Here is a 15,531-nt window from a genome sequence, read left to right as displayed (position 1 = left end):
CGAGGCCGGGCGGCTCGGCTCTCGAGGCAGTCACCTTCCCTTCCCCCGCCATTCCTCCCACCCCCCTCGCTCAGCCGCGGAGCTGCAGCCGCGTTCCTCAGCCGCCCAGAAATCTAAAGAGGTCCGTCTCCGGCACCACAACCAAATGGCTGAGCCTCTCTGGCCGGCTGCGTAGCCCGCCCATTGGCCCCTTCCCCCCCCGCCGCTGCCACCACTGGCTGTTCCTCGGAGATCCTCGGCATCGATTGGCTGAGGCTGCTGCCGCTCATCCGCGCGACCGCAAATCCCGCCTCCACCGTGATCAGGTTTGTGTGCGCCGCGGGTGCTGGGGGCTCGAGAACCGAGCGGAGCTGGTTGAGCCTTCAAAGTCCTAAAACGCGCGGCCGTGGGTTCGGGGTTTATTGATTGAATTCCGCCGGCGCGGGAGCCTCTGCAGAGAGAGCGCGAGAGATGGAAATGGACAAACGGATTCATTTAGAGCTGCGGAACAGGACGCCCTCTGATGTGAGCATTTGCCAAAAATATCTCTGTCGGTCCATTCTCCTACTTTGTGTGTGTGTGTGTGTCTGTGTGTGTGTGTGCGTTGCGGGGTGAGGCACTTTTTTTTTGAGGGGGGGAGCCCGGGAGGTATGGGTTTGGGGGTCGGACTGCAAATGAATTACAAGGTTGGGGGTTGCAATGCCATCCGAGCATGTTCCGGTTGCCGCCGCCGCTGCCCTTGGTGTGTGACTACCTGTGCGTGTGCTCCCGCGTGTGCGAGTGTGGGTGCGAGTGTGCGTGCAAGTGTGCACCCATCGGGGGCCAGCGGGCGCACGCGTTTGGGTCGGAGAGAATGAGGCGAAATGACCCTCTGAGCTCGCTGCTCCCATGACTCCGTCTGGGGGAAAAGATTAACGAGGGAGGAGGAGGAGAGGGGCTGCCTCCTGGATTTAACAACAACAAAAAAGGGGGTTTATATTTTATAAATGAATACCCCCCTCTAGCCCCCTCCCGCGCCTTCCCCCTCCCTTTCTCTCTCCCTCGCGCACACACAATAAGTTTTGGGCTCCGCGAGTCCGGTTTAGTTTCTGATAAATGTGGGCCGAGGCCCCCAGGGAGAGCGCGTGGGGAAGGGGCTGCAGTGGAGTTGGGAATGGCTCGAGTTTAAAGTGCGTCTTCATTTCTTTGCAGTGATGAGGCGAGAGACGGGGGAGCCATATTTGTAACTTTGTAGTGTTCGTGAACGCGCCCTTTCTCTCCCTCCCTCCCTTTCTCTGCCTCCTTCCTCTCCTCCTCTTTCTCCCTCACTCTTTCCACCCCACCTTCGGGCCAGATGCTGATATTTCTTCCTTTCCTTAGGAAGGCAGGAAAAATTGGAAGCAGAGAGGGAGGGATTTTCGAACGTGCGAAGGCACCGATAATCCCCGCGCCTCCCCACCTCGAGCGATCGCTATTGCAAGTTACCCAAAGGCTACGTCCCGGTCCCCCCCTCGCCCCTGTTCTTTCCGGATGCCAGCCTTCGAACCCTGGTGTCCCCGGCCTGTCTTTCTCTAGGATGGGCTCCTGGGCAGCCACCTGGCTAATAAATGGGCACAGGAAACTTTGTCAGGACGCGAGCTGCCCGGAGCTGGTGCCCGTGGTGGGTATTGGCTGGGTCCAGATTGATGCGGGCATAGCGAACACGCAGTTTTGGGATGGGAGTTTGCCTTCCCGTCGCCGTTATTGATTGGGCAGCGGTGGGAGTAGGGCCGAAGGAAACTTACGCGGCTGGGAACTGGGAGGCTCAGCGAAAGCCCACCTCAAGGAGGGGGAAGGCCAGGGTGGGTACTCGAACGCTTGTTTTTTGTTTTTGTTTTGTTTTGTTTTTCTGGCTCCCTCTCGCTTTCAGTGTTTTATGCGAGTTGGCGGCTCTGCGGAGAACCTAGGTCTGAGGCAGAGACGCTTTCCGACTCCTTTAGTCGCCCCTGGGGGGGGACCAGGAGAACACCAGGGGGGAGGGCCTTCGCTTCAGCCTTGGTGGCCAGGGTTCCAGAGTTGGGGCAACACGGTGTGACCTGTCGCCCCTCCAGCTGGTTAAAACCCGAATCCCTGGCTAAGACAGGCCTTGCTTCCTCTTTTCTCTAGTTCCTCCCCCAAACCTGAGTGAGACTTTTGAAAACAAGATCCTTTTTGTGCCTCTCCCCATCATAACGCAGCTGTGGACTGTAGACGTGCAGTGCCTGATGGCGCGCAGGGCGGGGAGGGGGTGGCGGAGGGCGGGGAGGGGTGCCCGGCGGAAAAGGCAAGAGTTGCCTCGAACAATTTGCCGGCGGCTTGCTTTTTTCTGGTCGGTTTCATCCTGGCTCGAACCCCCAGCCGGAGGATTTGGGGGCTGGGTGTGGTGGTGGGGGAGGGGGCCCGAGCCTCGGTCTTTGCGCGTACTTTCCGGAAGCCCCCTGTGCGGAGGGGGAATGGCGCCGAGCAGGGGGCCTGGGTCTCCGCGGGTGGCTGTGTGTGGGGACTCGGATCACCTGGCCAACCCCATCCACGCTGCTGGCCAACTGGGAGCGAGCTAGAAAGCGGGTCGAACCGGCTCTTTAAACTTCCCCGAGTGTGTGTTGGGGGGAGGGGAGCGCGCCGAGCTGGGAGTGATTTCTCACGCTTCGCCCCCTCGCCACCCAGGCTCTCTGCCCACGCGCTTGCCCCGGGCCTCAAGGCCAGGTGGGGTTCAAAGTGGAGGGGGCACTTTCTGCACGTTTGGGGAGGAGGGGAGAAAGCTAGCTAATGAGGGACAAAAGAGGTGGGGGAGGAGGAACTATTTTTTTTAACGTTCTTAAGACAAATTGCGCCCAGACGGAGCCCCCTCCTCCCGTGCCCACCGCGCGGCCCTCAGGGGCCCCCACACACCCACCTTCCGAGCCTTTCCCAACTCTGGTCCGGAGGCTGGTGGCCACGCCGCGACGCTGAAATAGGACGAGCAGCCATGTTTCCCGGGTCTCGCGCGGCCCGCCCCGCCCCTCCCCCATAGTGCGGGCCGGCGCCGAGCGCGGGCCCAGAATGCGGGCCCTGGGCTCCCTGCAGGCTGTGGCTGGAGGGTGGCTGGGCCTGGTGCGGGCCGGCCGGGGCGTGGGTGCGTTGGTTGGCCCCGTGCGGGTCTTTGGGTGTCCGGAGCTGGTTTGGACCTCGAGGTGTTTTATTTATTATTTCTTTAACGACCAGGCCCACCCGAGGCCGAGCCCGAAGGGTGCCAAAGCGTTATTGGGGGGCAGGGGCAGCCGCCAGGGCCCTGCTTGCTTGTGGCACGACTGGCGGGCGCCAGGCTGCCATTTTGTCACCGCGGCTGTTGTCGCTTGGGGGTGGGGGGAGGCAGAGCCTTGCGCCATCACCCCGACGGGCCTGGACGTGGAAGCAGCAGGGGGAGCTGGCCCCGGGACCCTCAGATGTGGTTGGGGCCCCTGTGAGTGTTTCCTCCCCCTGCCAGCGGCCTGAGGCTTTGCTGGGGCGTAGCAATTGCTCTCGTACTGGGAGGGCGACGATCTTTCGTTCCAGCGCTTCCCCCTACCCCCGGTGGTGCTCCCTCCCCCATCTTCTCTTCAGTAATTCGCCCTTCCTCCTGCAGCCGTTTAGACGTAGTTAAATGTGGCCCTAAAGAACTGATCGCCCTGGTGTTTATTCACTCCTCGGAATTGATAGCAGGGTGGGGAAAGAAATTGAACAGGAGGTTTCTTTTTTGGGAGGGAACACGCACGCAACTCTACAGGCCCCCAACTGAAGCCAAGGACAGCAGCCGCTACCCGGGAGGGACGAGTTATGAAGTAGTTGGGGAAACGCCCTCAGGCTGGGCTCTACGGGGAAGGTAGGTCTTGCTCCGTGTTTCAGGTGGGTGTTGCAGCGCCCTGCAGGCTGCTAGGGGAGCCCCCCTTCGTTCTTCTCTGCCCTCCTCCTTTTATTTTTTCCAACGGGAAGGCAGCTACAGTAGCAAATGTAACCATAAACAGAAGAGAGAAGGGAATATGGTTTGCTTTTTAAAAAGTGATGTCTTTCTGCCGACTGCCTTTCTCTGGCTATTGACTGCAGAGGTAGACAAGGCGTCCTGTAGGTGGCATCTCTCTGGGACTTTTTGAAGGCGGTAGGATGCTGATTAAACACCTCACTGGTTAAACCGGTGTCTGCATAGAGACTAGCTTTCATAGCAGTGCTGGGCAAAGGCTGCCCAGTAAGCCAGATTTAACTTTGACCTTTGGAATACACCGCATGATGTTTTCCAGTCTGACTTACTGCCTAATTGAGTTCAAGTAGCCTGATATTAATTCCAGTTTATGCAAGCTAACCAGGAATTCACAGGCAGAAAATTGAACGTGAGCTCAGGGTAGTCATGGTCAGTTATGTTTTGCTACTGAAGTGTTGCTGCTGATGGTAGTTTTGAGTCTGGGGGCTGAGTCCACAGTGAATCTCGGTTCTGGAACCACACAGACCTGAGTTTGAATTCCCCCTGCCACAGAAAGGTAATAAGGTAAGTTAACCTGCCCCCATGACCTCAGGCAGGTCAGCCTAACCTACCTTTTTGAATCTTGGTTTCCTTACCTGGAAAACAGAAATAATAATTCTATTTAGTCAGTTAAGTGACAGAGCTGGCTTGATCTGGCCCTCAGGTGCTTAGTCTATGACAGTGTTACTCCCTGAGAGATACTGGGGTGCCATGGGGCACAACTCTGAGCTCCTCTTTGGGTTAGAATACTAATGGCTGCTAATAACAGCTAATGCAAACATTGTACCCATGCTGTGCTTGGCACAGTTCTTAGTGGATTGTGCATATCAATTAATTTAGTCCCCACAACAGCACTATGAGGTAGGTACTCTTATTATTCTTATGTGACACATGAGGAAATTGAAGACAGCTTATCGCAGGTGGTCTGTACTCAACCTCAACTCTCAGCTGCCTCTCTTGAAGCACCTTTTTTTGTAAAATACCTTAAGGAAGAGCTTTTTTGTTTCAGTGGTTTTGAAACTCACCTTATGAGTTAGTGAGTTTCCTGTCGTGGAAAGTATGAAGACTGGAGAGCCTCTTTGTTGAAGACATTGATGGTGTTGGTCAGGACCAGCAGCTTGGTGGATGACCATTTCAAGGGGGAGCCATGCACTTTCTGGGTTTGGTTTACCGTGTCATCTCTGGTTAGGCTGAAATGAATCTAGCCTTTTAGGTGTTAAGGGATGTGTTTGGGGTAGTGAGAAGACAAACAGGAACTTGTTATGCAGTGGTTTGTATGGGACCTTGGATGTAATACATTTTTCATTTTTACTAGTCTCTATCTACAGCCAAAAAACAACAGAATTAGCATGTTCTCAGTGTCTCTAGGACTGGTATACTAATAACACCTCTCGGTTCCTCTCAGTCCTCCCAACAACTCCTTCCGGGTAGGCCAAGCACTGTGACATCCTGTCCTCCCTGTTGTGAGAGTGAGGCACTGAGGATGGGAGCTGCACAGTTGGACAGCAGGCGTGCAGCAGAGTTGGGCTGTCCTCCCGATGTAAAACCAGAGGCCCTTTAATGGGACAGTAAGAACCTTGAAAGTTATACAGTGCATTGGGTCCCAAACGTGGCCCAGCACTAGATGCACCTGAGGAACCTGTTTGTGTACAGCCCCATGAGTTAAGAGTAATTGTGCATATAAACACTGCACTCGATTTGATGATATGGAACACTTAACTTTGAATCCCAACTAAGTAAATAAAGTAGTATCCCCCACTCAAAAAAGAATTTTACTTATATTAGACCTTTATTATAAGAATTATGAAAATTATGCTCATATATTTTTATCAATAAAAGAATGGTGGAAATTTATTTTCTCTCATGAAAATGCCTGTGTAGCACTGTCAGTTTTGCCTTTAGGTAAAGTTTACTATCTGGTTCTTTACAGAAAAAGTTTGGTAATCTCTGTTTTAGTAGATTAGGGGGAAAGACCCTGGAATCTGGGTTTTGAGTTAAAAAATTTTTTTAGCAGGCATATGGCAAGCCATTTATTTGGTTGGTGTCGTAGGGAGCTTTTCAAATCCTATTATGTGTGCCCTTTAGTTGATACCTAGTGGAAATTAGACTCAATCCAAGAACCTGCATTAGAAGAGAAATTACCCTTGTTACCCATTTAAAACTGAACGTTCCTACTATCCAGAGGCTCTGTGTAACCAGCTAAAATTCTTTATCTTGCGTAGTCAGGATATTTCAAAAGGTTTTTGCATATCTTGTAGTTAAATGGTTGCTCTTAAATTTTAGATGTCTTCTCAGAGCTAGAGGGAAGGAGCTTTGAATTGCAACGGTTTGAGCTTTGAGGTCTACATAAGGTGCAGCAGCTGTGTACCCAGTGGCTGACATCAGACCCTCAGAGCACAGATCATTGAAAACCACAGATAATCCTGGAATTTATTGTTTGGTCCTGCTGCTCTTACACCATTCATGTTTCCTGGGGAACAAACCAGCAGTAAAGTGGCTTTGAGTTTCAGAGCTCTTTCTAACTCCAGCCTCATGTGCCTGAGCTAATGAACAGAAGGAATGGATATGAGGGTGGCCAGGTCTGGGGGAGAAGATACTAAATCCAAGGGAACAAACCTGTTTCCAGTCTTAGCTGCTGCTGTACCACCAGCCTCTCAAGGTGACTTACTCTAGACTTACACAATCCGTATTTGTAACACAGGCACCTGATTGAGCTTTGAGGGCTGGTCATCCCAGAACTTCAGTCCAAATTAATCATACCACATTGAAATAGAAACTTGGAGCTGTTGGTGATCCTTTGTGGAGAGTGTGTAGGGTGCTCATCAGACGTCTCCTTTCCACTGTGCCTGCCTTCTCTACCTCAGTGTAGTCACTTAGGAAAGGAGCAGGGAACTTGTGGCTGAGTGGTGGTGAGCCCTGGTACAGTGAACTTGGCCCAGTTGTTTGCCCTGAATTCTAACTTGGTAAAAAAGAGGCTCATTACTGTGGTACCCAGAGAGGGCACTCTTTTACAGATAGATGTTTGCGGCCCTCCCCTACCCTCCCTGCTTTCTGCCCTGTCAATTCCCTGCTCTGGCTAGTTCTAGTCTCCTAGAAAGTGCCCTCCACTAGTTCCCATCACCACTGCCTTCCTGCCACAAATAGAGAAACGTGGACCTGACTCTGACTCTTCACCTTACACTGAAATATAATTTTACAACAGATGATAAATACCCAACAATGATGTTTTCATTAAAGAGATGGCGTCTGGCAGGGATGGAGAATTGTGAAGGTATCTGTTGTTCAGAACTTCTCATTTAATAAAATTTGTCGAAAGAGATGCACAAAGCACCCATGGCCCTGGGCCACCTGCCCGGACATGGAAGCAGCCTCCTTGTGTAGAACCAGTTGTCCTGATATTTGTCAATTCAAAGTCTGTAAACAAGATACAGTGTCTCTGTTCTGCCACACCAGGTCCTGTTCTGTGCCCACTGGGCCACACCCTGCAACCCCCATATTTCCACTCAAATTTATTTTGGTTTAGCTCCACCGCTGCCTTGTACACTTGTTTTATCTTCTCCTTTACCCAAACTTGCTCCAGGTATCAGATCTAAAAGACCAGCTTACTGTACTCCACTATCTTTTACTCTAACATGGAATAAAGTCAGGGCTGGCTTTCCCAGAAGTATTTGCATTTGGAGATTCCAGTTACGTGAGGAAATTACCAGAGAACTATTAGAGACTTGAGTGCTGTTCTCAGCTTTGCTATTAACTACCTTGATCATGTTGTTCAGCTGCTTTGGGTCTCTGTTTTCTTCACTCTGAATAGGGGTGTTGAATGAGACTGGTGGCTTTCAGACTTTGTGATCCCAACAGGAAGAAGTGTTTCACCCCACTGCCCGGTGAGCGTCTGCAGACGTGTTATTTGAAAAACTGACAGCAAGCCCCTTACTGTATAAAACACACTATCTGTTCATTGAAAAAAAAAGTGTGCTGGCTTTGACCCATAAATTGATTTCATTACTTGTTAGTGTTTGAAAGACATTTAAAAGGGAATATTATGGTTCTTTCACACTCAAGTATTTATTTTGTGGTTTGATAGGGAGAATGCCATTTGTAGCATTGTGAAGGTCAGTGATTTCTCCTGCTTTTAAGCCAGCTTATCTCTGAGTCCCTTTTTTTAATTTCAGGCTGCTCTCTTCCTTCTAGGTCTTTCTCAACCCAGACTTTCTCATGGCATTAGGGAGTCATTATCCTACATTTCCACCCTGGCTGGATGCTGTCTGGGGTTGCTGGTGGGTCCAGTGGCCCTCAGTCAGGCATGTTCCTCCACCCTTCTTTCTACCCTCATTGCCCATTGCCTGCCATCATTTGGTATGGTGCACACTTGCAGGGTGCCTGGGGCTCCCACATTTATTTACCAGTGAGGAGGAGAAAGGTTGTAGAGAGAAGAGTGTACTTGGCTGCTGCTCCCACTCAGATCACTGGGTTTATTACCGGTCCCTACCCCATTCACCCCCCCATTCAGCTGTGCTACTTGGGCAAGCAAACCCCTTCACCTCACAGCACCTTCCTTCTTTGTGTAAAGTGACGTGGTTGTACCTACCACATGGTCTCTGGCGCACAGTAAGCACTCAATAAACATTATATGTTGTTATTATGGTTAGTTCTCTTAGAAACACCACAGTTGGCATTCACTTAAAAATAAACTTTACGTTATCAACAGACACGTTATATATAAAAAAGTAACATTTGTTTCAATGGGAAAAGAGGTTAGAAGCTATAGATTCAAAATTGCCAGAAGTTATTTTTCCCTACAAGCAATTTCGCAGTAAATTTGTTGCTTCTAGATGTGTTTATAACTATGCCATCCAAACAACTCAGCGCAGCCCCAGCATTGGATTGCCAGGTTGTTTCTGCTGAGGATAATGTCACTACTTGCCCCTCTCCTGGGCAACTCCTTTTGTCACTGCCCTCAGCAACTATTCCAGACTCTTCTCGAACTGCCCACTTACCCTCTTAAACCTTCCCCACCCCATCCCACCACAATCTCCTCCCTTGCAGAGAACATTGAAACCCCCTGGTTTCCAAAGAAATTACTACACCAAGTCTGTGCCCAGCTCACCTGTCCTTTGGGTCTCGTCCCTGCCTGCTCTCTGGTCCTCTTCTTTCTGGGCACCTAGCCACTCTCATGTGGATGCTGCTGCTCCAGTCGGGGTGTTTCTCCCATCCCTAAGCAAATGGAAAAACTCCCTCAATTCTTTTATCTCATTGCAGAACTGAGCATCTCTTCCCTTTTACGTGCAGCTTAGTGAATCGTCTGTAACGACCTGCATTGCCTCACTTCTCTCACACCTACTGCCCTCTTCAGTCTGGCGTGCTTCCTAAACAGCTTCCAAAACCCCAACAGCCTTCACTGTCTTCTCTTATGTGACTCCTAAGTGGCAGTATTTTCACCCTGACCTTCATGAGATACCTTCCCTCTTGTCCCTCCCTTTCTCTGGTCTTTCTCCTGTAGCTCTGGCTGCTGCTCAGTTTCTGGTGGCCTTTTGGCCCTCTGTAGCCATGAAGTATTGGACTCAGTTACACTTGGGCCCTGGGCCCTCTTTTTCTGTATTTCCTCCGTCATTGGCAGGTGCTGTTTACTAGGCACAGGACTCACCTGATGTCTCCACCTGAGTCTCCCCAAAGCACTTCACATTCAGCATATTCAAAGGGAACCATGACCAGTGCAGCCTCCTCCGTCCCCCTCCTAACATGCACACACATGATCCTCTTTCTACCCATTACAAGTTCTGTCGACTCAAAATACTGTACTGCTTGCCAGTTAATTTCCCTGCATCACAGCCCCCTGTAAGCTATGCTTCAGACTTCAGCCAGAATGCTCTTACCAAAACACAGATGAAATCGTGTTACCCCATACTTAAAATATACCATTGTTCTTAGGATAAAGTCCAGACTCCTTAGCAAAACAACAAGGTCCTGCGTGGACTGGCCACTGCTGGCCTCTTTCTCCCATCTGTTCCCTTGCCCCCCTCCCTGTCATGCCAGCCTCACTCACTGCCTTTCAGTGGCTCAGATCTACTCCAGGCTGTCACTGCCGCCACCACATACTTAGCATCCAGCCATCTTCACCATCTCCTTTACCCTCCACCTCTCCTCAGCTCTAGGTCTGCTTCTTTTGTTAGAAAACTCCTAGAGAAATTACCTTCAAAGTGCTTCAGTTTGCAATTATACATTCCTGAATGTGAGTGTTTCAATTAGCATCTCTCCCCCTGCTTAGCTGGTAAGCTGCTTGATTTAAAGGACCTGTTTCTGCTTAGCTCTGTGTATCCTCAGAGCTCAGCGCTGTACTTGGCTCATGGTGGGCATTCTAGAAGTGTTGGTTGGATGAAGGAACCATGTACTTGCACGTTCTTGTCATTTTTACCACCCTCTCTTTGGTAAGCCAAGCACCGAGCTGTTAGCTCCCCACTGAGTGGGTTGGAAGCTTTTGCCACTGGGTGGGTGAGTTCATAGTTTTTCAGCCCTGTGGTCTGCAACGTTTTCCGATTTTTACCTCCCATAATAGTAAAAAACTTGAACATGAGTCCCAGTATGTTTCCCATTTAGTTATGCCTTATTCACATACATTACATATAAATATATGCATGATATAAAACAATACTAAAAATTAAGGGGAAGTTAAAAGATATTAAAAGTCCTAATATTTTCTTCCTGGATCCCAGTAGATTGTTCTTGGGGTGATCCACTTAGGAGACCACTGTTCTAATCAGTTGCTGATTTATTTTTAATTCGGTCCTGAAAGTTCATGCTACATAGGAAATGCCTGTACCTTACCGAGCACTCTCTCCTTATTAAGATCTTCTCGGCCCTGGTGTGTGATGGGTAGGAGTGGAGAGCATTCTTAACCCTTCTTTGAAAAACGGGGGAAATCCAATGATCTGCCTGAGATCCCCAGCAAATCAAGTGTCCATTTCTGGGTGTCAGCTCTGCGCTGTGCGGTTAGGCTGTGTGTACAGATCTCCCCCGCCCCCTTCCCGCCAGAGCTCCCTCAGGTTATCCCTTAGGGTCCAGCAAAAGCCAGATGTCTGGAGAGGCTCAGAAGTGTCTGAGGTGAGAGGATTCTATCAGTAGACCTCTCCTACTTGTTTATCCTCAGGCTGGGAATAAGTGAAGGGCAGAATCAGCTTCAGGCTGTGGGGGCCCGGACGGAGAGCCTGAGTGAAGCTGGAGGAGGGAGGCCTACAATGTCTGTATCAGGCATCTTAGTAAAGTGGTGGTAGGACCTGGCAGTCACAGGTGTCTAGAAGGACTGGATCGCCAGATTCCACTGCCTCCTGCAGAAGTCAAGGGAGAATGTGTGGGGGGAGGGGGGGAGAGAGAAAGGGTTGGGGTGATTGAGTGGTTGAGGCAAGATCCTGTGACAGTAAAATTAAAGAGATTACTTTCAGGGGCATGCATCCCAGGGAGGGACTTGGCCCACATTATGTAACTACCTTCACCTTAGCTATTGGCCTTACTAGCAGGCACAAGTGATGTGACTGGAGGGAGGGGTGAGGGAGCCCACTTTCACTGGCAGGGCCTGCTTCCTGTGTGATGCATGGAGGTTTACATTCAGTCTGCTAGTTGAGTGTCTGTCGAAGATTGAATTTGTTGAATCCAGTTCCTGTGTCCTGGGCTGGGGGGAGTGGGTCGCAGAAAGGTGGTGGTGGGGTTGGGGAGGTGCTGGAGAACTCAGCACACAGACAGGGGGAAAGGTCTGTGGTTAGGGTTAGGGTTGCAACCACAGCTATATGTCAGAACCACGAGGGGAGCATTTTAAGAAATTCCCAGGCTCTGCCCAGCTAAGGAATCCTCTCCAAGGGTGGTGCCCAGTCTGTATTTTTAGAAGACTCTGAACAGGGCTCTGAAGCACAGTTGGGAGCCACTGCACTGAGACAGGTACAGAAGTTTACAGCAGGTAAGAAGAAAATTAAGGAGAGGTGAAAGGAGAGGAAAATGGAACAAGGAAAACAGGAAATAGGAAAGAAGGGTGCAGAACTTAACCTGCTGGGGGCAGGGAATCTGGTCCTTGGCCTGGCCACACAATTCACATACATGCACATTACTACTCATCACACTTGTAATTTCTCATTTACCTGTATTTCATGAGGCTGTTGCTAGAGTGTTGAGCAAGCCTGGACTTGGTACATCCTTGATTTTCAGGGGATTGGGAAGCAGGTCAGTGAGCCTTCTGTAAGTCAGGTGTAGTGGGCAGTGCCTGGGAGTAGGAGCTCCACTGCTTGAAGATAGCTGGCAGGTGCCCCCTCTGAGCCTCAGTTGCCTCATCTGTAAGATGGTGACTAACAATATCTGCTTCTGGGAGGTGTTGTTAGGACTGAAAGAAATGACGTGTGTGCCAGGTGTGTGTTGTGGACAGCCCCTGAAGGTTAGTAGGTTCTAACCAGCCCAGGCTTGAACAAGCTGTTTGGACAGGGGGAGCCAGCCTGTCTGAAGGAGGCCCCTTCCTAGGTGTCTGAGCTTGTATATGGTAGGAGCAGTTCTTGGGGGAGCTGTCTTTACCTGCCCCAGCAGGAGGCCTCACTTGGAGCTGCTAAAGCAGGTAGGAGGGGGTGGAAGGGGCCCCCCAGGCAGGCAGCAGAGCCCCCATATTTGAGGTGGGGCTGGAGTAACATCTCCCTAGTTGTGGACTTCTCCTGCCTTAGGGTCTCCCTTTCCCATTATAGCATAGGGGTGGGGGTTCTCTGCCTGGCCAGCCATTTCTGGAGCCTGTTCTCTGTGCCAGTAGCTCCTCCTGCCTCTTAGCATACCTCCTGGCTGCAGAACTCTGTGTGCCCCTCCCAGGCCTTTGTCTTTCTTTCAGACAGCTCCTGAGAGGTCTCCATCTCCAGGAAGTCAAGAAAGGGAGCAAATTGTGTCTTTCCCCGGTGATGTGAAGATGAAGTCCCAGGGACTTACAGGTCATGCCACAGCGTTCTGTTAGCTAATTCTGGTAGCACCTCACTGGGGAGTGCACTGTGGCTTCACTCACCATTGGGTTGGTCAGTGCCTCTTTATCCCCCCTCTGGAGGGCAGTGGAGAGGACCTGCAGAGCCCAGCACAGCTCCCCTGCAGCTGGGTGCATCAGGAAGGCTTTGTGATGACGTCATTTGGTCTCCAGCCTCCAGCCTGGCTGCCTGTGCAAAGGATCTGTCTGTTCTGGCACAGGGGCCTGTTCCATATGGAGGGCCAGGGACTGGCCATCACACTCACCCAGGGCGTTCCTTCCACTTGTGTACACCCCCCCCTTCTTCATGGAGTTTTGGGTACACCCTGGGTGTGGCCTGGGAAGAGTGGGCAGGCATGTACTTTAGCAGAGCTCCCCAGCTGTCTCTCATAGGCCTGAAGAGGCCTATCTGCAGAGGTTGGCCTGCTGCCATAATGATTGGTTCTGCTTTTTTTAGCCCCCTTCCAGTTTGCAGCTCTGTTGCAGACATGCCCTTATGTGTTCTGTCGGCACGTTTAGGTGTGGTCTGTGAGTCTGGGGAGGCTTCTCTCAGAGTAGGGCCTTCCAAGGCTGCTGTTTGGGTTGGGGGTAGAGGAGCAGGCCTGGGAGCTGAAAGGGAATGCTGTTCTCTTAAAAGCGAAAGTGTACGTACTTGGTTTACGCCAGGCAGCCAACCTCTGCAGGTAGACACTCAGGAGTTTTCCCTCAGTTCAGGTGGCCGGTGTGGTTATTGTGTAGCCTCTACAGGAGAGGGTCGGATATGGGAGAGAAGCACCTTCGGCTCTGACCAGTCACTGTAGACTCCACAAGGTCTGGATCTGGTCTAAAAGGTGCCCACTGAGCTGTAAACCAGGCCTGAGCTGTATGGGTGAATGCCTTGCCAGCCCCAGGAGGCTTATTACGGCCACAAGTGTCCCTGATGGTGAGCAGCACGGCCTGCTCCTGTGTGATGTTTGTTAATCTGAGTTATGAGGGTGATTTCTGCAGATAGAAAATTTTGTTTTGACAGATACTGCATTCTTCACAAATTGAAGGTCTGTGGGACCCTGTGTTGAGCAGGTCTATCAGTGCCATTTTCCCAAGAGGCTCTTAGCATTTTATAGCAATGGGATATATTCTAGTTAAGGTATACACATTTTTTTAGACATAATGGTATTGTACACTTAATAGACTACAGCATAGGGTAACTACAACTTTTATATGCCCAGGAAACCAAAAAATTCATGTGACCCACTTGATTGCGATATGTGCTTTATTGAGGTGGTCTGGAACCGAACCTGCAGTATGCCTGAGGTACGCCTGTATTGGTTAAATGCCTGCTGCACGCCTGATTCTGCTCTATATGTTCTGCATATAGCTAGCATGGAAATAGATGAGCACATCATCTATACTGCCCATTGAGGGAGACAGTAAGCCAGCCCAAGTCAAATTGCTGGTATGATGGGTCCCATGAAGACAAATCCATGTTAAAGTGGGTGGGTGATCCAGGAAGGCTTCTCTGAGGAAGTGGCATTGAGCAAAGATATGAGGGGGCTACACTGGAGTTCTAGCCCCCACAAACCAGAAGCTTAAGTATCTGTCTTACCAGTAAATACCTTTGAATCATCTGCTGATGAGCAAGCTGAGGTCCAGTGAGGTTAAAATTCAAATTTGTGAGGTGATTAATAGGAGAGTTGAAATGATACAAAAGAGGTACAAAATGTAACTGGCCAGTGTACTCACAAGCTTAGGTATTTCCCATGGCCAGCTGACCAGAGGCCTTTTTATCCCAGGATGTTTTATCCTCTTTATACTCAACACTTTGAAAAATTTATACTTCTAGATTGCATTTATTAACAATAATAGGTTTATTTTCTCACTTATGGCTTGGTGTGTTGGGAGCAGAAGTGTTAAACACATCTGTAACTGTCAGCCCTCCAAGCAAGGGCTTAACCACCTGGAGTTGATTTTTGGGCTGCCTAGGTAGAGATATGGCCCAATTTTGATAACCATGGGTGCTCGCTGCCTGTCATGGTGGTATTCCATTGGCCTTTTTGAAATGGCTGAGTTTCTTGGAGGGCCCCCATTGCTACCTTGAATTCCAGCTGGACCTTTCAGGCCCTCCCACCTAGTTTGAGGGTCCAGATCCTTTGGGTGGGCTAGGGAGAACCTACCAATACCTCTGACCAAGGATGGGGAGGCAGGACTAAGGGCCCTCAGGGCTTATTTGAGGGGGAGAAGCCCAGCCCTGACCCACCTCTTCCAGGGACAAGGATGAGCTTTAATTGGCTGATAGTTTTCATCTTGAAGCAGGTGTCCTTCATGAATTTGAAAGGAGCTTCTGGTGAAATAAAACTTCATTAATTAGGCTGTTAAGGAACCAGCATCCCATTATTATGGGGGCTGAATAATTTGATGCCTACTCTTCTGCTTTGAGCTTCTAAAGGGAAGGCACTAGATGTTTATTTTTTTACTAAATATTGAGAAAAGGTAGTATCTTTTCTATATTTTGTTTGTTTTTAATTATTGAATGTCTTTATGCCAGACACCCTATTTATCCTTACTTAATCAATGCAGAAATACTACAACATGAATGGGATTATTCTGACCTTAAGAGATGAGGGAATTGAGGCTCAGA

General features: G+C 50.2%; 1 protein-coding gene across 2 annotated transcripts in view; it reads left to right on the top strand.

The window, feature by feature from the left end:
* Window positions 1–370: 370 nt before the first annotated feature.
* ANP32A (acidic nuclear phosphoprotein 32 family member A) overlaps window positions 371–15,531 on the top strand; it is a 36,543-nt gene continuing 21,382 nt past the window's right edge. The window contains exon 1 of one of the 2 annotated variants that reach the window (XM_045822795.1): window positions 371–504. In XM_045822795.1, the coding sequence (XP_045678751.1) occupies window positions 451–504 (54 nt within the window). In that variant the 5' untranslated portion in view covers window positions 371–450. Of the gene's footprint in view, window positions 505–1,502; window positions 1,619–15,531 lie in introns of those variants that run through there. The other variant, XM_045822794.1, reaches the window with a different exon arrangement.

Source organism: Phyllostomus hastatus, unplaced genomic scaffold, assembly GCF_019186645.2.
Source record: "Phyllostomus hastatus isolate PE091 unplaced genomic scaffold, TTU_PhHast_1.1 phas_scaffold_501, whole genome shotgun sequence".
Classification (NCBI taxonomy): domain Eukaryota; kingdom Metazoa; phylum Chordata; class Mammalia; order Chiroptera; family Phyllostomidae; genus Phyllostomus; species Phyllostomus hastatus.
The sequence above is the reverse complement of the archived record's forward strand: the minus strand, read 5'-3'. Positions and strand labels throughout refer to the sequence as shown.